Source organism: Seriola dumerili, unplaced genomic scaffold (assembly GCF_002260705.1).
Source record: "Seriola dumerili isolate Sdu_G_001 unplaced genomic scaffold, Sdu_1.0 BDQW01001892.1, whole genome shotgun sequence".
Taxonomy (NCBI): Eukaryota; Metazoa; Chordata; class Actinopteri; order Carangiformes; family Carangidae; genus Seriola; species Seriola dumerili.
The window spans coordinates 443,692-467,531 of NW_019176147.1; the positions used below are offsets into that span (position 1 = coordinate 443,692).

At 44.8% G+C, this 23,840-nt stretch overlaps 1 protein-coding gene across 1 annotated transcript; it reads left to right on the top strand.

The window, feature by feature from the left end:
• Positions 1-391: 391 nt before the first annotated feature.
• Positions 392-23,834, top strand: LOC111239121 (nucleoprotein TPR-like). The gene is made up of 55 exons (XM_022768919.1): positions 392-606; positions 1,194-1,298; positions 1,531-1,595; positions 2,418-2,508; positions 3,043-3,146; positions 3,237-3,401; positions 4,103-4,195; positions 4,468-4,548; positions 4,706-4,793; positions 4,941-5,078; positions 5,809-5,903; positions 6,360-6,557; positions 6,705-6,812; positions 6,932-7,155; positions 7,645-7,808; positions 7,913-8,037; positions 8,145-8,293; positions 8,429-8,591; positions 8,901-9,035; positions 9,129-9,269; positions 9,383-9,587; positions 9,766-9,962; positions 10,429-10,569; positions 10,718-10,834; positions 11,236-11,439; positions 11,603-11,787; positions 11,937-12,084; positions 12,253-12,390; positions 12,570-12,701; positions 12,876-13,006; positions 13,411-13,621; positions 13,764-13,913; positions 14,170-14,283; positions 14,404-14,508; positions 14,647-14,859; positions 15,407-15,445; positions 15,770-15,955; positions 16,488-16,599; positions 16,705-16,898; positions 17,558-17,628; positions 17,792-17,991; positions 18,339-18,533; positions 18,714-18,832; positions 19,327-19,401; positions 19,921-20,175; positions 20,292-20,478; positions 20,566-20,765; positions 20,971-21,042; positions 21,189-21,280; positions 21,585-21,697; positions 21,801-21,899; positions 21,982-22,123; positions 22,339-22,433; positions 22,930-23,046; positions 23,287-23,834. Exons 1-55 carry the CDS (start codon positions 456-458, stop codon positions 23,340-23,342), a joined length of 7,593 nt encoding a protein of 2,530 aa, XP_022624640.1. The 5' UTR covers positions 392-455; the 3' UTR covers positions 23,343-23,834.
• Positions 23,835-23,840: the final 6 nt, after the last annotated feature.

The window sequence follows — 23,840 nt, forward strand, 5'->3', positions numbered from 1 at the left end:
AAAACACACTTTACCGCAATACTTTGCGCCGTGACGTATTTCCGTCGCACGTGTCTGTCGTAGTAGGGTTAATCAAGGCAAACCAGGCAGACAAACGACTAACTACTTTCTCTTCAAAATAAAACTTGTAGTAAACGCTGAAACTGCTGGTTAATTTCTGACACTTGCCGTTAGGCTTTAGATGTGCGACGGTGACGACAATTACATTTTAAAGCACGTTAAGTTAAGTAATAGCAGTAAACTAAATTACTGTACTGAAAATAAAAGCGATGTAGCTTTATTATGAATGACTGCTTTATTATGAAAGTTTGAACCGGATATCCTACTTTTGAATGAGCATGGCTTGACACTTTCCTTGTTCGTTTTCAACGGGTTTACGGACAAGATATAGTACTATATTATTTTACCAGAGTTTGGTGTCCATTCACGGTAATTTTCCGGAGTTACAGGAGGAGATGGCGGCCGTCCTGCTTCAGGTTCTGGAGCGGGCGGAACTGAACAAACTGCCGAAAGGTGCCCAGAACAAGCTCGAGAAGTTTGTGACGGAGCTGCAGAGTGCTAACGAGGCGCTCAGGACACAGCATGAGCGGTTCAAAGCAGACAGTGGTAGGTAGTTACCCAAGTCGAAATTAGTTTTCTGATTAGCATTAGCTGTAAACTGTTGAAACGTCATAACAAACTTCAGCACACAACGAAGCTATCCTCTGGTTAACATGGCAACATATCAGTGTTGTGTGTGTGTTTGTCAGTAGCCCGCTAACGTTAGCTACGATGTCACGTTAGTGTTGAGCTAACCTTGGTGGAAAAGAGTTAAGCCAACGGTTTTTCTTTTAAATAAATTACATTTTATTTAAATAACTACTGTGTGTTGAATTAATGCCGAATTACACATATATGTGTAATTGCGTTTACACAGCCTATCTGATACAAAACAGAAATTTAATACCAACTATCTATCAATGACGTATGTTAAATAAATAAAAGTGTGTATGTTCTTCTGCACACTATGATAAATTCTGCTGCCGTTTCAAACAGTAGTCTTTCACTATATAGTGGTAAAAGTAGTTTTAAGCTATGATGCTGATGTCCCGAGATATTTGAGCTGTTCTATGGAAAGTGTCACTGACTTACTGTTGGCTAGAGGTTAATTATGAACAACACTAATTCCTGTTGAATGTTCCCTGACCCAACAGAGCAGCAGTACTTTGACATTGAGAAGAGACTGGTGGAGAGTCAGGAACAGATCCTGTCTGCCACCAGAGACCTGCAGACCTTGAAGGCGGAAAATAAAAAGCTCAGTGAGTTTTCACACACATACAGTTTACACCTTTTCTGACATTCTTACCTAATTGGATGAAAAGAGCAGCAAATTAAAACAGAATATCAGTGCTTTAACCCCATTTTGTTGTCATTTAGTTTCAGATCCAATGTGCACAAAGCACATTTAATTTCTAACCATAAAGTTTAACAAACAGTTAGTGCAGTCTCCTTTTTTCTCTTCATGAGTGTCTTCATGCTTCTCCTGTACAGATGAAGAGCTGAATACTCTGAAAGGAATAGAAGGAGAAACCTTCGAAGATAAAACACCACAACAGGTAAACGTACCCATACACCTGTGAGGATGAAGTGTCGATGGTGTTCTGTTAGTGGGTTGTGGTTGTGCTCATGGAATACATTTTCTATTTTTCACAAAGTCATCTGTTGACGGTTGTTCAGCTCTGAAATGTAGGATGTGTTGTATGGTCCAGGGAGAGTGCCAAAATTTAGACTACCGAGAGGTTGGAGGCCTCCATGTCTATGTTGAGGCCTTAAGGCCGAGCCAACTGATCTAGGCACCGGCGGTGGTAAATGAGGGGCCGGCGGTATCTCTTCTTTATCACTCACTGAGGGAAGCTACCCAGCAAAGATAGACCATTCATCAGATCATAACTGGAGGTAACTACCCTGGTGAGCAGGTAGCTTTCTTCAGAGGGTATTAAGGAGGAGATACCGCTGGCTCCTCATTTACCACCGCCGGGCTGTCAGTGACCAAATCATTTGTTGGCCTGGACGTAGACTCAGGCTTCTCCGATTTCTCAGTGGGCGCATTTCGGCACTTTCCCTGCAGGAGATCCTACTTTTGTATGAGCATGGCTAACTGTTCTGTAACTGCTGCCAAAGGGGCTTCTACAAAGTATTAAATTAAGGGTCCACATACTTTTGTTAATGACAGATTCCTGTTTTTTGATTCTTAAGAAAAAAACATGTTTTCGCTTTGTTATTATAAGTTATCGAATGTAGATTCATGTGCAAAAAGGCAATTAAATCCTTTTAAAACTAAATCTATAACACTAAAGCATGTAAGACATGAGGGGTCTGAATCAATATTGAACCCACTGTATATATGTGTGTGTGTGTGTGTGTGTGTGTGGCTGCAGCAAACAAAGGCCAAGTATGAGATTGAGGCGGAGAAGAGAGAGCTGGCAAGGCTGCTGGAGAAGAGAACGCAGGAGGTGGAGAACCTTACTGGTAAGATATCAGTCCCACCCTGACCCACCGTCCAACCCTGCAGGATTTTAAATTCTCTAAGTGTTTATAAGAAATCTACTTCATTTTTATTCTATCTTGACTAAGAGCACAGTATGTTACTGCTGCTGTTCGGGGTCTCTCAATCAAAACAATAAGAAAAGAAAGCGTTGGATGATGATGTTTCATGAGTTCCACTTGGATTGAAAACCAGCTATTATTATGGACTGCAAACCAAACTGCTTAAACACGGTTAAGTGATGATATCCGCCGCCTGGAGTCAGAGCTCGGAAAAATGGATAACCCGCTTGACGACTTTGTCTCTGTAGCTGCTGCCCAGACAAAGCATATCTCTGCAGTAACTTCCCCACATACGCCGCCGTCACGCCGTCGCTGGTAGACGTCCCTTCCATGCACTCGCACTCAATCCCGTGGCGACGGAAGAGTAGACTGAATGTTTTTCTCTCTACGCATTTTGGCTGTAGTGGTAACAGCCCTCTGTTTTTCTTTTTTATAATTGTGTGTGTGTGTTTGCAGTGGACGTGAACCGTCTAAAAGAGAAGCTTACGGAGACGAACAAACTCAAGATGGAGCTGCAGTTAAAACTGGATGATATCCAGTCATCTGAAGCGTCTGTTCAGGTACAGACCAGGTTTCATGGAAACTACGACGGCTCAATGTTTAAAGTTCACACAGGAGCGCTGAAATTGAACCGGTATTGTGTGTTGTAGCACCGGGAGAAGCGTATGGAGCAGGAGAAAGAGTTACTTGAGAAGAAGATCGAGTGGCTAACTGCAGAACTGAAGACCAAAACTGATGAACTGCTGAACAACAACAGAGACAAGGGCAAAGAGATACTGGAGCTGCAGGGAAGTCTGAAGAGCAGCAAGGAGCAGGTAACACGCCAACAACACGTAGAGTAGATGAACTGCATGAGGTGAGCAGGTTGAGTCATGTATACATGCAGATATACCAGTGGTATCCCCATTGGCAGATATGTTGGCAGACCGCGATACAGATCCAGACCCAGATGTCATCCTGTCTAGACCAAGACATATAACCTATGAATTATTTTATTATTTTAAGGATTTTTATTTTTACATTTAATGTTAAACTCTGAAATAATAATGTTATTTTTCTTTTCTAAAGCTTTATTGTTCAAAACATTTTCCATTTCATCTTATTAAAGCTATTAAACACTGAAACAATCATAACGTCTGAAATAAGATAAACAGGAAAATATGTACAATTCAAACAAATAAATGCAAAGGATAATGAAACAAAAATGGTAAAAAAAAATAAAAATAAAAGTATTTCCAAAAGGACAAAACTATACGCCCAAGGGTACCATGAAACAGAACAAAGATATTAAAGGAAAATATTTAAGGCTTTGCAAGTTTTTATTTTAACCAGCGCAGCTTTTCCAGCAATACTTTCTTTAGCCACTGTAGGATGATGACGGCAACTACTTAAACATTCAGTCCTCTTCTTTCTGCCCTGTGTAATCAGGTTTCAGGTTGAGATGTAAATCAGGGACCATGAGGCAGGACATCCTGTCCACAATGCTGATGTCTTCCATAACTTTTCTCTTGAACAGGCGACCAGGCTGGAAAGTCAGCTCACCTCTCTGAAGCAAACCAGCGAGAGTCAGAGTAAAAGAGCTGAAGACCTCAACAACAAGCTGAAACAGGTAATGTCAATGTCTCTGTGTAGGATAGTGTGAGCATCCTCTTTGACTTCAGAATAACCTTCCCCCGAGCCTCAGGGACACTGAGAGGGCAGGTTTTTAAAAACAGCACCTTAGCAGATGCTATAGAAATGTACTTTGCTTTGCTTATAGGTAGAGGACATAAATATTGAAAGGTTTTACCTGTCAGGCCATGTGTCCTTAAAACACATGCACGTATTGTGTGTGTATGTAGTGTTATTTGAAGTGTATATGATCTGTGTGTTTCTCTCCAGGCTAAAGACGAGCGGAGCGCCATGGAGGAGAAATACCGCAATGAGCTCAACGCTCACGTCAAGTTGTCTTCACTCTACAAGGTGGGCGTCACTGCAGGGCACCAGGAATAAATATATTCTCTACAATATAAAAAAATAAAACCAGGTCTTTTCAGTATGAGGCAGTATCCTTATATTGTACTGTCATGTTATTCCCCCGTGTGTCGTCAGTATGTGATGTCTTCGGTTCTCCCTGCAGGGGGCAGCAACAGACATGGAGACCAAGAACCAGGAGCTGAGCAGAGCAGTGGAGGAGCTCAGTAAGCTGGTGAAAGACAGCGGGGAAGGTAAGACTCCGGGTGTTTGTCTTCCTGGGTCTGTTCGTTTTGAGAACCACTGCCGGCGGTGTCAGTACGATGGCCCTGTGTCCGAGTGTGAAGCTTTGATTAGAGTGTCAGTAATGAGCTGAAGGTTTGATGTCACTGTCTTCGCAGCCAACAATGTTCTGGAGAAGAAGGTGTCTGAGGGAGAGCAACTGAAGATGCGGCTGGAGGCAGAGCTCAGTGAGAAAATCAAGAAAATGGAGAAAGAGCTGGAAAACGCTACAACGAAGGCCGCTGGTAAACACTGCTGTAAGGACACACACGCATGCGCACGTACTAAACAGCTGCAAGAAAGTGCATGTGAACTTTAGACTGACCATATTTTATGACAGATTAACGCAGAAAATCAGCTCGGATTTTCATCTAAGTCACAAGTACAAACAAACTAATGAAGCTACACACAGCTAATAACACATGAACAATTATGATCTTCAATATCTTCACAGTGCTGGTGGAGAAAGTGAGTAAGTGAACCTTGAATAAATACAATAAACAAATATTTAGGAGTGCATATAGGACTTAAGGGGTGCAATGAAAATTGATCAAATAATTTGTTTTTCCTCAAAATGATACGAGGAAACATTAACAAGCAAAATTATTGCATGTATTTGAATACAAACGGGACAGTAGTTTAATTATTCCTGTTTCAAACTGCCTTTCTTTAATAATTATGTAATTATGACTGTCGTCATGTTGATACTGAGCAGCTATTGAAGGTCATGGTTCAGAAATATAAAGTCTTAGCAGTAAAGTATTTCACTTTCACATGCTTATGCAGCGGGATAGTACGGAAAGCCGATTGAACGCTTTGAGCACAGCCAGACGTCCACGTACTTTTTCCAACCTACAATCCATCTTTGAACGGGGACAAGAACAATATGATGATTTTGTGCATTAAATGCAAATAATTCCAAAGAGTTCAGTTGCCTTTTCCTGCCACTGTCCTCCCGACCTTTTATTAACGCGTGTTCTGCTCCAGGTGGGCCGTCTCTGACCGAGGAGCAGCTGGACTTCATGTGTCCGTCGGCAGCTGCCATCGCTGCGATTGTGAAGCCCGGCATGAAGTTCTTCGATGTGAGTACGAATATTATACAAAACACAAGAATATGTTGAGTGCAAGGAACCACATTTCACTTCAGTGCAATCTGAATCATTCATTTGAACAGAATTGTGTGAAACAATGACACAAGGTTTGTCACTGATATTCACGCGGTGATATTGACTCATTGCTCAGAGTCTCTCTTTGACCTTGAGAAGCCTCATGGAGCTGTTCCTCCATGTTTCTGTAAGCCTGCACATGCACACGCTCCACACCAGCTTGTAAATGTGTTAAGACAGAGAGGAATCACTCAAGAGTACACAATGTGTTTTTGGTAAAAACTAAAAACATTATCTGTATGTGTTTCCAACAAACCTCCCCAGGACACGTTTAACGCCAGAGACGTGGAGTTAAGGTTTATGTTCTGAAGTGTAAAATGAGTCTTTCTGCAACCTGCGTTTTAACGGCTCGTCCTCCGTCCTTGTGTCCAGCTGTACAATGCGTATGCCGAGTGTCAGACACAGCTTCAGCTTGAGAAGCAGGAGACCAGGAGAGTGAGCAGAGTGCTGGATGAGATCGTGCAGGAAGTCGAGTCCAAAGCGCCCGTCCTGAAGCGTCAGAGAGAGGAGTACGAGGGCATGCAGAGGTCCATGGCCTCGCTCTGCAACAAGCTGGAACAGGCTCGAATGGTCTGTGCTGATGACACATGTTCTCTTTGTGTCTCTGTCAATAAACTATGCACAACTTTGTATTATACATGCATTAACTTTCTGATTCTAGATGAGAACACATTCTGTTCTGTAACACTCGCATGTCGTTCACCACTTTGTGATCAGGAGATCTACAGTTTGCAAAAAGAGAAAGAAGAGGCCAAGCAGCGCTGTGATGCCGTGGAGAGAGAGAAGCTGAGGGCGGAGCGACAGCTAGAGGACACAGCTACACAGGTACACAGCAGTGCAGTGAGCAGAACATCCGTCATGTGAACCAGGGGTGATGCAATATTCTCCTCAGCTCATAACGATGATGAAAATACAGAATAAAAAACCATTTGTCTCCGCACCAGGTGTGCTCTCTTCTGGTGGAGCTGGAGGAAGCCAGAGGTAATCAGGTGACCAAGGATGACGACAGCTCCGCCGACATTTCCAGCACCTCTGAGGTCATCAGCCGGCGTCAGTTGTCGTTCCGCAGCGTGGAGGAGCTGCAAAGGCAGAACCAAAGCCTGCTGGGAAGGCTGAGGGAGCTGGAGCAGGAGAAGGACAGACAGCAGAGCCGTGTCACATCCGAGCGGTAAGAAGTTGTCCTGTCGGTTCAGCCGGTCCTACTCATGCTCGACTGGTTTTTACTGGTTTTCTGGTTTTGAGCTGCGTCGGTCCTCACATCATTTATACTACTAATATCAGTTTGCATCAGTTAGATTTAGATTTAGGGAATGTTGAGCGTTTAAAAGACGACGTGTGTGAGGGTGAAAAAAAGGAATTCATTAAGATATTCATCATCATCTGTAATCATTTGTCTCGGACTAGTTCGAGTTAAGTTCAAATTTTTCCTCTCAATAAAAAAAAAAAAAATTGATATTTATCCAAATATCAATTACCTATAACAAGAGAAAATAACACAGTCTTCCCGTATTGATATCTTGTCCTGCTTCTAGCACAAAGCTTGTAGAGACTGGGAAGTTGTAATTGCTGTCGAAGTGGCTTTTACCTAAAGTAAGAGTTGAAATACTTTTATGAAATGTATGTTAAGCGTTAGCTCTGTCTCTGTGGTTCTCTCCAGTATATCGGAGCTGGAGGCCAGTGTGGATAAACTTCAGAAGGAGGTGGAGCAGCTGAGAGAGCAGAGGAACCAGCAGAAACAGCTGGCTGACTCCAGCGCCAGGCAGAGAGACATGTACAAGGCCCTGCTGACACACAGCACTGGCTTCAATCTGCCTCCTCCAGGTGACGAAAACACTGACATCAGCCTTTACATCAGTGAGCATCAGTGAACGTTCAGGGTAAAGGTCTTTACAGAATGACGTGAAGGTCTCGTGTTGTGTGTGCAGGTCTGGAGGCTTCATCTCAACCCGCACATGTTCGTCCTTCAGTCCCAGCGACTCGCTCGACTCCACAAAGAGCTGCTGCTGCCGAGTCGGCACAGACCGCTCAGGCTAAAGCTGCTTTAAAACAGGTATTCACACACACACACACACGCACACACACACTCTTCACCTCATCTTTGTGTGACATAAGGGGAAATTGAGTAGCTGCTGTGATTGAACTTTTATCCATTTCCAGCTCAACGACGCCTTCAGTCTGTATAAAAAGGAGAAAGCAGAGAACGACAGGATGTTGAATGAAACTAACGACCGGCTGCAGAGACAGCTGACGGAGCACCACTCCAGCCACGCCAAGCTGACCTCTCAGCTGGAGTTCAGCAACAAGAGGTGTGTAAAAATAACAACGTGTAGCTTGTTTTCTTGTTCAGGAATGCTTTCTCGTGCACCGCCGCTGCATCTGCCTCATATTAAAGTTCCTGGAGATGATTTTATACTGTGTGTGTGTGTCTTTGTGTGTGTCAGGTATGAGATCCTCCAGGAGACTGTATCGGCCTACCGCAGAGAGATCTCTGCCCTCCAGGAGAGGAACCAGAAAATGGCTGCAACGAGCCAACGACACGAGCACATCATCCACACGATGAGCCAGGACCTGCGACAGGCTAACGAAAAACTAGCTCTGGAGGAGGTGAGGAGTTTGGGCAATGGGAGTAAGAACTGATAGAAAGATTACCGGACATTATGTATATTGAGTATTTGTGTATTTAGCTTTCCTCCTCACTAATTAACTGTTGCAGTAATTCAGAATAAGACTGAACCTACAACTTTCAATATTACAATATTTGAAAAAACGGCAAAAGCAAACTGATTGTACTTCAAACTAACAGACGTGTGACATAACTACATTTTTACCCCCCTGCTTTATTTTCTGTTTTCTTCTTATTTATTTATTTCTATTATCACCAAATGGTTTTTATTTCCCCCTCTGTGTTTGTAGGTGCGCGTGGAGAACTTGACCAAAGAGAGAGACATGTTAAGACAAGCAGAGAGTCGCCTGACTCGGGAGAAGGAAGCCATATTGGCTGAACAACGTAACCAGAACCTGCTGCTCACCAACCTCAAGACTATACAGGTACATAAACAGCTGCACAAACAATTAAAGCATCTTCACACCAAACCAGATGAGCCTTTAATTCATTTTGCCTCTTCTGTCGTACGTGTCCAGTTGACCATGGAGCGCACAGAGACGGACACGCGCCAGCGACTGAACAACAAGATAGAGCATCTGGAGGCGGAGCTTGCTTCCATGAAGACCAGGATGGACCAGGAAGTAGCGCAGAGACATGCTCTCGGACGCACTATGGACGTGAGTGTACACGTTTAATACTTGTATATATGTAAATAACCGTTGTAGGACACCGCACGCAGTCCGTCTTGTCACACCTTCTCACACCTCCGTCACCTCCGCCTTCGCTGCAGGCTCAGTTGTTGGAAGCAAAGAAGCAGCTGGAGACGCAGAACGTCTTGCAGCAGAAGACCAGGGACTTGTTGCGTAGCTCTGAACAGCAGGTGACGGCGCTGAAAGCCCAGCTGGCGTCTGCTTCGTCCTCTGAGGCCGTTTCCAGCTCCAGCAACGCCACCACCGCAGCCGCCAGAGCCGCAAGCCTCAGAGCGCCACTGAGAGGTAAACGGTGGCTTACAGAGTGTCGACTGTTAAGACTATAACGGGCTCAAATATTACAGAAGCCTCACTCACAAAAATCATTTCCAGGCGAGAAGAGGAAACTTTAAAACGTGTTCATCGATAATGCCAGCGTTGTGACTGTTCAAAAACTGTCTCTTTTGTCTCCGTCGGTCCTTAGGACGCCCTCAGGGACCGGCAGCCAGTCCGCAGCCCAGCCCGTCGCAGCAGGAGCTCGCAGAGGTGAAAAGTCTCCTGCACAACGCCGAGGAACAGAACGGCGAACTGGCAGAGCAGCTGAAGAATGCTAACGCTACTGTGGAGCAGTACAGAGCTGTGGTCCTGACTCTGGAGGACAGTCTGAAGAAAGAAAAGGAGGTGTGACTCCCTCATTTCCTCTGTTCTTCTCCTCCATCTTATGTTCTCTTTGGCCCTAATGTTCACCTGTCCACACACATCCTTAAAAAGTCTCTGTCTTGAATTAGATTTTTTTAAATTAAAAGCCTTAAAAAGTCTTATTTTTAATTATGAAAGGTCTTAAATTTTGAGATCGGTTTAACTTTATGCGTTTGATTTTAAAATAAATCATTCTTAGGTCTCGCACAGTTCTCCACAGTCTGGAATCAGGAAGTACCATTAACAAATAATACAGATGATGCTAAGCTAACGACAAACACATGAGTGAAACGAAGATTTATTATCTCATTTCCTGATTTTCTGCATGAATTCATAATAAAATATGATCCGATCTTCCTCCAGGTCACAAGGACACAAGTGTAGATAAAAAAAAAACACAATGTACTGAAGCTAATATCAAACAAACTGACTCTCCTCATCTCTTCAGTCTCGCTCACCCCTGGAGATCCGACTGAAGGAGTCGGAGGAGGTGCAGAAGCAGCTGGAGAAGAGGATTATAGAGGCGGAGAAAATGAAGCAGCTGGAGCAAGAAGAGAGGAGGAAGGCTTTGGACGCAGTGGAGAAACAAGTAAGTCTGTCCACACACAGATGTGCATATGGTCTCTGCATTAGATTTTCATTCTGTATTCGTTTTATCTACAGAAGGAAACATGAAACATAATTAGACTTTTAGAGCTCCAGGTGTGTATTGTTATTCCTCCCGCTGTGTTGCCCAGGTGTGTGAGCTGCAGCGCAGTCTGAAGGCCAGTCAGACCGAGCAGCAGGAGGCGCTGGAGAGAGCAGCTTCTTCTGGTACACTGGAGCAGAAGGCCATACAGGAAAGCCTGCTGCAGGTTCGTTAACACACACACACGAGTGGAGTGACCTCTCTAATAGATATGTACATTTTTGACACCACAGAGAAATACTTTCCAGCGCTACGTTCGGCTGAGTCTCCTGTCTCAGAGGTGTCTCTCGGCTGAATCCGTGTCTGCTCAGTGGAAACTAAGCGCTTAAAATCACCATGGCAACATCTGAGTGCAGTTGGACACAAACAGCTGTTTAGTATCACCTGATTTAGATAACGGTGTTGGGAAAAAAAACCCAAAACATATCTCCTCAGTTTTGAAGCTTTCTGTATTTAACACTGGAATTATAAATAATAAATAATGTTTGTATCGTGTCAGACGTTTGTTTCTGTGACTTTGTGTCACCGACTGTTACACGAGCTGTTCTCCCTCTGTCCTCCTCTCAGACTAAGCTTGCTGGAGAGGCGCAGGCAAAGTATGAGCGGGAACTGATGCTCCATGCTGCTGACGTGGAGGCTCTGCAGGAGCTCAAGAAACGACTCCAACAGGAAGCGGTGCAGAGGAGGGAGCTAGAGGAGCAGCTAAACAAGACCTCCTCCATCCTGCAGGAGAAAACTGCAGCCTTGAGCACACTGGAGAAACAGCTGAAGGTAGGACGACGACGTTTTTTGCAGCTTAAAAGTTCTAGTTCTACATAAATGCAGTTATTTAAGTTATTTCAAGTGAATTAAATGAATGTAAAAACAAACATAAATTAGAAGATTGTGTTTCTGATTGATCATAAAGCGTCTGTGCTTCGACTCTCCTCTTCAGGAGGACCTGTCTAATCAGAGCCGTCGCTGTGAGGAGCTGAGCAAGCAGAACGCTCTGCTGCACCAACAGATGGATGACATGGCCACCAGGAGTCGTCAGCAGCAGCAGCAGCACCAGCAACAACAGCTGGACCTGTCATTTAGTGAGGAGGGCAAGACCACTGAGCAGATACTAGAAATACTCAGGTAACACTGCTCCAGCCCCTGTGAGATTGTCAACATAGAAAACACTGAAGTTTGTAGAAATTGAGGATAAAATAAACTCTTGTTCTGCAGAGGGATCATTACAGCATCAGTGTCTCAGTGGGAGGTAAAAACGTGTGCTTGTGGTTTAGGTTTGTGCAGCGGGAGAAGCAGATCGCCGTGGCTCGATGTGAGGTGTCCGAGGGAGAAGCTCTTCGCTACAAACAGCGAGTCGAGCACCAGGACAGAGAACTGAAGGAGCAACAGGAAGCTCTGAACGCTGAGAGGGAGAAAATGCAGGTAGGAAGCGAAAGGATGAAGGGAATTTGAGACTTGACATGTAACACGTGTTGGAACCCGCTTCATTATAGTTCAGTCTAGTTTCTCACCTTGTGTTCTGAAGCTTACAAGAAATAAAACTGTAAATTGTAATTACCATGTCTGTCGGGCGTCCTCCCCTTCACTCAGGTTACAGCGAAGACTCTGGCCCAGCAGGAGGATCAGCTGAAGAAGATGGACAGTATCACTGCTCTCCAAGAAACCAACAGGACGCTGAGAATGGACAGAGACAAACTGCAGCAGGAGATGCAGCAAGCGCAGGCTAAAGTACGATCCCCTGTGTTGCATGCGGTTTGTCCTGTGTCTCCCTTTCACTGACAGCTAAAGCCAGCGCAGTGTATCAGCCCTACTTCATTTAATGATAAAGTCTATGGAGACGTCTCGGTAACCTTGTCTTGCATCTGCACGGAGCTCGTAGCTCATGGAATCTCGCTTCTGTCCGTCAGGTGACGAAGCTCCAGTCGGACATCAGCCCGCTGCATCACTCTCTGTCTCAGCTGTCGGAGAAGAACGGCTCCCTGCAGGCGGACAAGAGGATTCTGGAAGATGACCTCAAACGCTGGAAGGCGAAAGCACAGGTAACTGCAGTGTGTTGGCTTCCCACAATGAAATGATTTTGTTGCCGCTTTAATACTGTTTCAGTGTATTCGTTTCATGTAAACTTGACTGTGTGTGTGTGTGTGTGTGTGTGTGTGTGTGTGTGTGTGTGTGTGTGTGTGTGTGTGTGTGTGTGTGTGTGTGTGTCTCTGCAGCAACTGCTCAACCAGCAGAAAGATGGAGATGTGGAGGAGAGGCAGAAACTAACCAACGAGAGAGAAGCTCAGCAGAGACGCATCGCACAGCTCGCTGAAGAGGCGGCCAAACTGAAGACTGAACTGGCCAGGTGAGACAACACACACACACACACACACACACACACACACACACACACCATCAGCCTAGATCCAACCGAAAGAAGTTTCTATTGACATCCTGTTGCTTTAGTAAATCTCCTCTGCGTTGTATCTCTGTGTATCTAGTGGCTGCTGGAGGTTTTCAGTCCCGTTTCCTTGAGAGTTGTCGACATTTGGAAATAAAGAGGAATCTCTCGCCCTTTATCTCCATTGAACTGCAGTGAAAGTTAACCAGTTGTAATTACTACTTAGACAACTGGCAGGAAGTTGATAAGCATAGAGGATTGTGGGAAACTGAGACCATGTGGGGACACGTGAAGCCTTTACAAATGCATCTTAAAATGTAACCTGACTGAGAATACTGTGTGTGTGTGTGTGTGTGTGTGTGGATCAGATCCAGTGCCAGCAGTAACTCGGCTCAGTCTCAGCTGCAAGCCCTCAGAGACTCTGTGGCCCAGCTGACGACGGAGAGAGACGCGCAGAAGAAACAACTGGAAACAAAAACCAACGACATTCTGGAGAAGAACAAAACCATCAACCAGGTCAAAAAGATCGGACGACGCTACAAGACCCAGTATGAGGAGCTCAAAGCCCAGCATGACAAGGTGGGACTGTGGTTTGGGTTAAGGCTGGAGGAGAGAGCCGGATGAGTAGGGAAGCTGAAATCTTAGTTAATCTGTCTGTGTGTGTGTGTGTGTGTGTGTGTGTGTGTGTGTGTGTGTGTGTGTGTGTGTGTGTGTGTTCCAGCTGGTCGCGGAAACTGCAGCTAAAGTGGGAAGTGAGGCAGCTCCGAGCCAGGAGGTGCAGCAAGAGCTGACTAAAGCCCAGGAGGAGCTGAACAAGGCCAGAGAGGAGCTGAAAACACTGAAGGACGAGGCGCAGAAAAAACAGGAGGAGGTGGGCGGAAAGATACTTTCGACCTTTATTAACCCGACGTAGAATGATGGTTTATAAACAGTACCTTGCTTTACACACAGTACATATTGTTGTACAGCACATGTTCATTGTCTGTGGTGGCCCAGTTTACGTCGGAGCGTGTTATATATGTTATATATGATATGATAGATATGATGATATATGAGATATGTACAGCAGCCGGGCCGAGCTGAACTCTAGTGGGAAAGTGTCCAGAAACTGCTTTGTTTTTCTCCAGACCCAGAAGGCCAAGCAAGAGTTGGAGGAGGCCCAGAAGGAAAACCAGAAGAACAAGGAAAAGTCCCAGGAAGTTCAAAACCAGCTGACACAGAACCAGAACCAACTGACACAGGTACTGAAGCACTAAGTCTGAGTCTGTGTTTGATTTTACCGGGTCATTAAGTTACGTTTAAGATACCTCAGGACGGCTGGGATCACTGGTTCTTTTGTCTCCTCCTTTTGCTTTTTAAAGGTCCAGTCCCAGTTGTCCCAGACTCAGACTCAACTGCAGCAGAATCAGAACCAACTGACCCAGAGTCAGAAAGAGCTTCAACAGGCCAAGACCCACACCCAGCAGGTAAGCAGCGCCGCCAGGAACAAGTCACATCACCTCATTGGCCTGAATGTCCCTAATACTGAACTCCAGAACCAAGAGTAGTTCACCCGACAACAGAACCCCGCACTAACAGCCGAAACCGCCTCTCAAACATGACAGGTGCAGAACCAGTTGAAGTCGGCTCAGTCTCAAGCTCAGGCCCGTCAGAACCAGATCCAGCAGATCCAGAGGGAGCTCCAGCAGGCGAAAGAAGCGCTCCAGCAGAACCTCACCAGTCAGAAAGAGCTGCAACAGACTCACCAGACCAGCCAACACAGCCACAACCAGGAGGTCGGCAATCTCAAGGCTTCTCTGAGCCAAGCGGAGGACAAGGTGAGGACGGTTCTGTCTCTTAGTTTAACACTTCAGCTCGTTTCACACTTTCTTTTTTTTCCTCTCTGGCTGTTCTCACCGGTTTGGAGTGAGTGAGGCTCAACTAAAAGATTTGATTTGATGAACAACCTACCAGACTCCCACCAGACTCTGATTCAAACAAGTGTTACTCTCTAAATAAAGAATACCCAACTACATGTCACAGAGAAACTTTAAGACTTTAAGGTGTATTTGACCTTTGACCTGGGGAGATTTTTGAATGAAAGAAAACCGCAGCGTCTGTAGAGATGGAAACTAAAATGATCTGCTGATGCACGAATCTCCACCGATTCATTTTTCAGATTGAATATTTCATAGTTAAAAACTGAGACTCACTCACAGTGACATCGCCGACATGCTGATTAGAGCGTAAAAAGTTTACCATCATCATTATCCTAGCTTTATGTGTTAGCATGGAAACTACCGCAGAGCTGGTTCTGAGGTGGTGTTTGTCTGTAGCATTTAAATATACAGTCATGAAACTTTATCTGCGCTTGCCTCCCAACAGGTGACTGAGCTCCAGGGACAGCTGGACAACCTGCAGAAGGTTGGGATTAACTTTACCCAGTATTTGTTTTTAACTAGAAATAGAGCATAGTGTGTTAATAAATCAGTACTTAAAGATAGGACATTGGTTTATTGAATTTATGGATATATGTACAAGTTAAGTTAGAGTTTAATAATGTTGCTATTCACAGACTGATTTTTGAATTTAAATGAATTAGTGATTGAACTAAATACAATCTAATTTCTTTTAAATTTCTCTTTATCCATTTTCTCCTCCTTCCTTCTACTTCTCTTTATTATTACCCTGTATTCATATCACCTGCCGTCTGCTCTCACACAATGTCTAATCATTCCTCTTTATCAGACGGTTGGCGAGCGCGAAGCAGACGTCAAGCGCCTGCAGGAGCAGCTAACTGAAGCTAACCAGGCTAATGAAGCTAGCCGTGCCACACAGGCCGTGAGTTCTCAGTCCATCCAGGCCAGTGATGCTAACGCTGCTAGTGAAGCTAACCAGGCACAACAAGAGGAGCTGGCTAAATTCAGACAAGAGGTAAAATCCTGATCTAACTGTTTATTGACATCCATACTTATTTGCTAACTAACAGTACACAATGTGGGATTCATTTATCCTGTATCCACCAACATGAATAAATCCTAAAATACAAGCAAAGACTTTTGTGGTTTTGGCCGTTGAGTTAATTTAAAGTGAATAAGTGAATAAAATGGACTTAAACTAATGAGTTTCTTCACTTCAACCATGAAATGAAAGATTAAAATGTATTTTAAGAGAGTTACAAGAAATAAATTCACACAAGATAAACCAACTAAGACAACTGTCACAGAGAGTGTACACAATATCCAAACAATAAGAGTACAGATAAAAACCATTCAAGATGCCAAGACTAAAAAACAAATTTAAAAGCAGATGTTCCTAGTATTGAACCCTGTGGCACGCGCTGCAGTGAGAGAATCAATAAATAAGTTGTTTTTTTGGTTTTTTTTTGGTCTATTAGTGTCATTCACTTTAAAAGCACTTGAACATCAGCAGCTACAGTTCTGTTGTTGTTGTTGTTTCCCTGCAGCTGTTGGAGAGCAAGAACCGAGAGGAGCAGCTGAAACAGCAGATGGCTGACAAAGAGGAAAAGACCAAGAAGGCCTTCATGGGAGCGAAGACCAAAATCAACCAACTGAACAGTCAGTTTCACCTGCACTTTAAACACACACACACACACACACACACAAACAAACAAACACACACAGTGAATTGGTCGAAGAGTAATTTACATGTGTGACCTGTAGGTGCCAAAGAGCAGCTCAGTGGGGAGATCGACGAGCTGAAACAGAGTAAGGAGGAACTGGAGGTGAGAATGAACGCCCTCAAGTCTCAGTACGAAGGTCGACTTCTTCGGCTGGACAGAGAGCTGAGAGAACTGAGGGAGACACAGACGCACTCCGACCCCAGAGAGGAGCCACAGGACCAGAGCGGAGCTAAGGTGGGAAACCTTAGCAGCCACCTTCACAGTCTGGCTCAGATGTTCACTTCCATTAACACCAGTAGAGTTTTAGTTTTATGCAGTGATTATATGTGTGATCATATGTATGGCTTTTTCTTTTACCTTTTCTTCTAGCATAACATGCAATGAATATTTGAATTATATACAAAAAAAAAGAAATAGTCTGAGATTATAGGATATTGATATTGAACTGAAAATGAGACGCAGCTGATGGTTTGATCCAGACGCCTGAGAGACAAAGAGTCGTGGCATCATGAAGCGATCAAAGCTCATAATGTAAATCATATGATCAAACCCACACAGTGACAGGCATCTATCTGTATGACTGAGTGCATGTATATCTGTGGAAGAGCCACAGGAGGAGAGGAAAACATGACACTGCAGGTTTTAGCGAGAATAATAAATCGGTTTAAATGTGATCTACAGAGATAATCTGAGAGATTTTACTCTTGAAATATTAAAACAGTAGGACTTTACTCTCAAAATATTGTGACTTTTTTTCTTCAAATGTTATGACTCTCTCATTGTTTTGTGTCTTAATTCTCGAAATCTCAGATTATCTTTTTTTCAGATGAGTGTTCCTCCGTGTTTTTCTCCATCATCTAACTACAATAATACAAACCTGTATTTGCCCTCAGGTGGGTGATCAGCCCAGATCTGCAGACCAGAGACAGATATCTCTGAAGAGTCCAGCCCAGGACAGGGGAAGGTGACTACTGCACACATGCACTCACTTGCACAAACATGACTGTTGTGAATGATGGTAAACTTTGTGATCAGACAGCTGCTGTTCGCTTCACAAACACGAGAAACTATTTCAGCATGAAAACTGTGGTGAAAACAAATGAACATAATAACTGTTGTTCCATCAGCTCCAGCCTGTCTGAGCCTCCCACCGCCAACATCCGCCCCACCCCGAGTACTCCGTCTCCTAGCAACAAGCCAAGCCCCTCCCATGGTAGCAAGGCCACGCCCCGTGCCAGCATCCGACCTATGGTTACCCCGGCAACTCTCCCTATCCCGACACCCACCGCCACCGTCATGCCGACCACACAGACTGACAGTCAAGAGGGTGAGGAAGAGTTTAAGAGAAAGTATAAGTTAGCAGTTTATATAGATTATCTTAACTTTAAATACACTGGTAATGGTTACATATTATTATTATTATTATTATTATTAATATTAATAATAATAATAAACTATTTTAATATTTTGTTTTGCAGCTCAAAGTGCTTTAAAGAAGAAAAATAAAATCAAAAACTTCAGTAATAGCAGCAGACATAAGAAGCAATAAAGCCTTATAAATAAAAGGGCAATTAAACAGTTTTAAAAAACATAAAGAGGTATAAAAGGAATAAAACATGTTTGAAGTAAAAGTAGTTCAGCTGATTATTAATCACATAATGTTTCCCTCTGCAGTGCTGATGAGCGCAGGAGCCTCTGTACACTCCACCAGCTCCGGCCTCGTGAGCGCACCTGCCTCCATAACTCAGCCAACCAGCACACAGGCCACAGCCTTTGTCCAGCCCACTCAGCAGCAGGCAGCCAATCAGGATGCAGGGTCTAGCATGGATGCAGAGCGACCATCCACATCCTCCTCTCTGATTGGAGCAGGTGAGCAGGACCGTGTGGCACACAAGCCAGTTACTATACAAACTGTAAAATATGTGCCTGACCGGATACCAGCCAAACACTTAAACTGTGTGTTATCTTCTGTGTGTGTGTGTGTGTGTGTGTGTGTGTGTGTGTGTGTGTGTGTGTGTGTGTGTGTGTGTGTGTGTGTGACTAAAGCAGGTACAAAGCGAGGCAGAGAAGAGGAGGAGGAGGAAGAGGAAGAGGAGAGCAGACCGGAGAGTTCCCACACACCACCGACCACTAAAAAACTACGACTGAAACCATCAATACAGCTGCAGGTACCAACTTGACTTCTGACACTTTGACTGAGTCGGTGATCAGCTGGAAACTTGAGGCTCAGCCTGATTTATAACGAGTGAAAATCAGCTGCAAGTTGAGTTACTTGAACAAGCCTCTGATGAGAAGATAAAACCTCATGCTTCAGTGAAGGAGGATTCAACTCAAGGAAATCTTGTTTCTGATGCATTAATGGTGCAGAATCTTAAATATTTCTTCTTCATTTTACTTCCTGTGTTTTTAAATGTTTCTGAATTCTCAAACTTTCTGATTCTTTCCAGGTTTGTATGAAATTATTAGAGATATTAAATGTGGTCCCAGACTTTTGGGTCAGACTGTGTGTTACCTGAGGAAGGAAGACTGAAAAAGCTTGGTACTGAAGAAGCTGCTGCACAACAAGTCGTCCTGTTGTTAATTTGCTTTGGGTGTGTTTGTCGTGTTTATTTAGTCCATTACAACCTGTTTAATTCCAGCTGTGTCACTCGGTGTGTTTCAGATGGAAGGTGATGAGGAGATGGAAGGAGAGCTGGGGAATGAGGGCGAACAACAGGATTCACCCGACGACAGTCAGGTTAGCAACCGATGAAAGCGTCACGGGAGAGGGTCAGGAAGTAAACGTTGTCATGTGGTAATTTATAAATATATGTATTTATACGACTGAGACCAGTATCCCAATAGGAAAGTGGTTTTTCCTTCTTGCTTTCTTTCCCTCACATTTCTGATTCATTTTTTTAAGCTGAATTTCATCTGATTTCTTCATTTGTTTGAGAGAAACATTTGAAAATCCAGTTTTTGGTTTTCTACCCACCTCACTGTTTATGTACACATACTGTTTGTATAAGCTTGTTTAGTGTCAGTGTATAACATCCCAGTTATCAGTTTGTATATTTACCGTTTTACTGTTGTATAGTGATAAAGTTTAATCGCACTGTAAAGAAAAGATAAATAGATGTTGGTATGAAACTCGCTCTGTGTAGATGTATTGTAGATGACGGCACTAAAACAGGATTTGTTTGAGCTCGCACAGTAATGATGATGTTTTTGAGATGATCGACAGGGATGATTTAATAGGTTTATATTTGGGCTTCAGGAGCTTCCAGAGGAGGGTTTCCCCGTTTTAGCTGAAGACGAAGAGGACATCGAGGAAGAGGGCGTGTCCCAGTCTGTCCCCTCCTATCAGATGTCCTCTCAGGGCTCTTCCATAGTCCGGGACGTCATTGTGATCGACACGGACAGCGAGAGCCGGGAGAGCAAAGAGGGGGAGGAGAAGCAGGAGGATGAAGGAGAGGAGGAAGAGGAAGAGGAGGAGGAAGAAGAGGAAGAGGAGGAAGAGGAGGAGGAAGAAGTAGAGGAGGTGTTTTCTCCGTTTATTAACTTGCCCAAAAAGTTTTCAGCCGTGATGTTTTGTGTGGAGTAAATAAACCTGGCTCTCTGTGTCCGCCTCAGGATAAGGAGGAAGAGGATGACGACGAAGACGAGGACGACGCTGGCGACGGCGAGATGAGAGGAGGAGAGGACAGCAACGAGAGGAGTGGAGAGGCCGAGGAGGAGGGAGAGGAGGAGGATCCGTCAGAAGCCAGCAACACTGAGGAGACCATGTGCGGGGCGTCCTCGGACTCCCAGCGTCCCTCTGAGCCGCCGCACAGCAGTGAGCGCCGCCCGCCGTTTGTTCGTTCATATAACAGCTGCCCGTGTCGACATGAGTTCACTCATCTGAGTCTCTCTTCTCTTCCAGGTGAAGGCAGCAGCAGCGCCACGTCAGAGTCTGACCCCACCAGAGAGCCTGTACACCTCCCCCCAACCTCTTCCTCCTCTGTTCCCTCCTCCTCCTCCCTCACACCCCGCCTGACCCACCCCCGTAGACCCACACACTCTCTCCCACCTAGGCTCTATATCCAACCTCCAGCCCCAGAGCTGGGACCCCCACACACACAGGTAAACACACACGCACACAGGTAAACACACACGCACATTGATCTCACAGTTAATCTCCGTTCAGACTGACACACCTGGAAACACACGTCACATGGCGTCACAATCTATTGATCCCATAGCATTGTTTTTAAACGGTACAATGATACCATACATACAGTAATAAGACTTGAAGACCTGACGACGATTACTTGTGTTTGTTATTCAGAGACCGTCCTCTCAGCTGCGCCGACCATCAGTGGGACGAGGGCTTCAGCTGACCCCCGGGATCGGCAGCACGGTAAGAGATGAGGAGCTTGTTCAGAGATTGTATTACATTCGCTTTAAGGTGTTAATCTGAGTTCGTGTGTGTTGCGTTGCTGATCTGAGGAGTCGTCTAGTGTGAATCAAGAACACGGGGTGAAGGTTTCTGTGTTTGTGTTGCAGCAACATTTCTTTGACGATGACGACAGGATGGTTCCCAGTACTCCCACTTTGGTGGTCCCACACCGCACTGATGGTTTCGCTGAGGCTATACAGTAAGACACACACACACACACACACTTCGATTGATTTGGTCCGCACCTGAGAGCGATTCCTGTTTTCACACCTGCACAAACGATTCGCACCAAGAGAGAAAATCAACCAGGGCTCAGTTTGACCGGACTAAACAGAACAGATCAGAAATTTAACATTTTTATACGTATTTCACTTTCCCCAAATCCCTTGGTGTTTTCAGCCTAACAGGAGTGGAAAAGACATTAAAACACCTGTATAATAATAACTTCATGTCACTTTATGTCACTTCATGTCACTTCCTGTGTCTGTCCTTCATCTCCTCAGTTCTCCTCAGGTCGCAGGTCTGTCCACCAGGTTTAGATTTGGACCTCCAGAAGACCTGCTGCCTCAGAGCTCAGCCTCACACTCTGACCTGGGACAGCTGGCCTCTCAAGGAGGTACCACACACACACACACACACACACACACACACACATACACACACACATACACACACACATCCTGTCTGTTGAACTTAACTAAATTGCTGTGAAATCGCAGGTTTGGGGATGTACGAGTCTCCTCTGTTCCTGGCTGCTCATGATGAAGATGGAGGAGGGAGGAGTGTCCCCACCACACCTTTACAGGTGGCTGCACCAGGTAAGACACACACACTCCACATTAGTGCATTAGTTTAACTATAAATCCTCCGTTGTGTTCCCTGACTCTCGGTCTCCGTCAGTGACCGTCTTCACTGAGTCTCTGCCCTCAGACGGCGGTGACAACATGGCATCCCAGTCCGTTCCCATGGTAACTGCTTCCACCGGGATGCCGGCTGCTGCAGACGATGGAGATGAGGTGTTTGTGGAGCAGGAAGGAGACGGGTGAGTGAGTGGGACTGACACCAGAGAGTCGATTGCACGACTAAATCTTCAGTTTTAATATCGGAGGAGAAAAGACGAGACAAAGAGTTTTCACGTCACTGAAAAAGTAAATGATTTGCACGTCCCCTCTCCTCGTGGTCAGGCTCATTACTCGTAAAATATTTTGTACCATTTGAAATCACAATGAAAATCTTCCCTGTGTGTGTTTTCTTCAGGCCTGGTATCGAGTCTTCTTTGGAGAGCCAGACGGACATGGAGTCAACCGGACAGAGTGACGATGCATCGCTGCCGTCTACCAGCCAAGACCCTGGTAATTAACCTGTTTCCTGTCTGTAGATTAAAAAGATAACAGCTGGATCGTCTGTGCAGACTCTGTCATCCAGGTCTCTGTAATGGAGGCTGTCGTTGACACTTACTCCAACAACTGTCGTCATGACAACCAGGAGCGCTAACGAACCAGGGGAAACCGGTCAGGCCAGGAACACACTGGATGTGTTGCGGTTGCAGAGCGTCTTGGTTTTCATTTCGGCGCCCATGGTAACGGGTTAGAGCGGACACGCTAACAGCTAACAAAATGAAATTCAAATACTTATTCAGTTCAAACATATTTAAGTTACGACTTTTTTGTCCAGCCCACAAATGAACCCAGAGATCAGCACAACCAGGCGAATCCTTTCAGGTTTCTATGTGTAGATGACACTTCCTGCTGCTGTCAGATGAGATTCTTTCACCATGTTCTTACCTACAGTTCACGCTGCCAGAGTTTGATATCCAGTCTCATCTCTCCTCTCTGTCTTTGTTCTTAGACACCAGCAGTGTCACTCAGCGGCGCACAGCCAACAGCCAAACTCTGATCAGCAACCTGTCGGGCAGAGGGTCCAGAGGAGGGAGGGTGGAGGCCAGGATGTTGTTCAGCCGCAGAGGTAACGAACTCGAACGCTCCTGGAGCTCTGGACTCTCAGAGCCTGATATTGTAGCACAGCCTCCTCTTCATCATCATCATCCTCACACCTTACAGAACAGACTCTCACTCGCTCAGTATGATGAAGTTGTTTATTGAAGTATAATAAAGCAGAAAGCAGCATTACAGACATTATAGCCAGAACATCATTAGTAACTCTGTGGGATTAAACTGATGGTCTCGTTCATCTGTCTGTCCTCAGGAACCTTCACTCGAGGAGGAAGAGGGGGGGGCCTGGGCAGAGGGGGCATCGCCTAATGATGATGTCAGCGTAGCGCCTCAGTCATCTCATCCAACGAGGAAATGAAAAGACGCTTGATTAATCAATTAATTGAATTTTGAGACATTAGATGTATCAGTAAATCTTGTCCAATCGAAATCATTAATAACACAAGTACAAGGAGAGAGATGACAGCTCTGTGTGTGTGTGTGTGTGTGTGTGTGTGTGTGTGTGTGTGTGTGTGTGTTTTCGGTGTGTGTGTGTGTGTGTGTGACATTTCTCTGATAGATCAGTGAGGTTTTAGTTGTTTTCTAACTGTTTCTCATGAGAGCAGCCCTGGTTTTGTAATGTTAGTTTCTTCATGTGTTCTGTCACTGAGCTGCTAATAAACATGTTTTAATAATAAAGTTGAATCATTTCTAGACTGAACTTTGACTCTGAGACACTGTGATGGAAATATTTGACAGAGAAAATCGGTAATGAAAAGAATGATCGATCACAGCTCCAGACATGATGCTGAAAGTCATTCTCTCCAC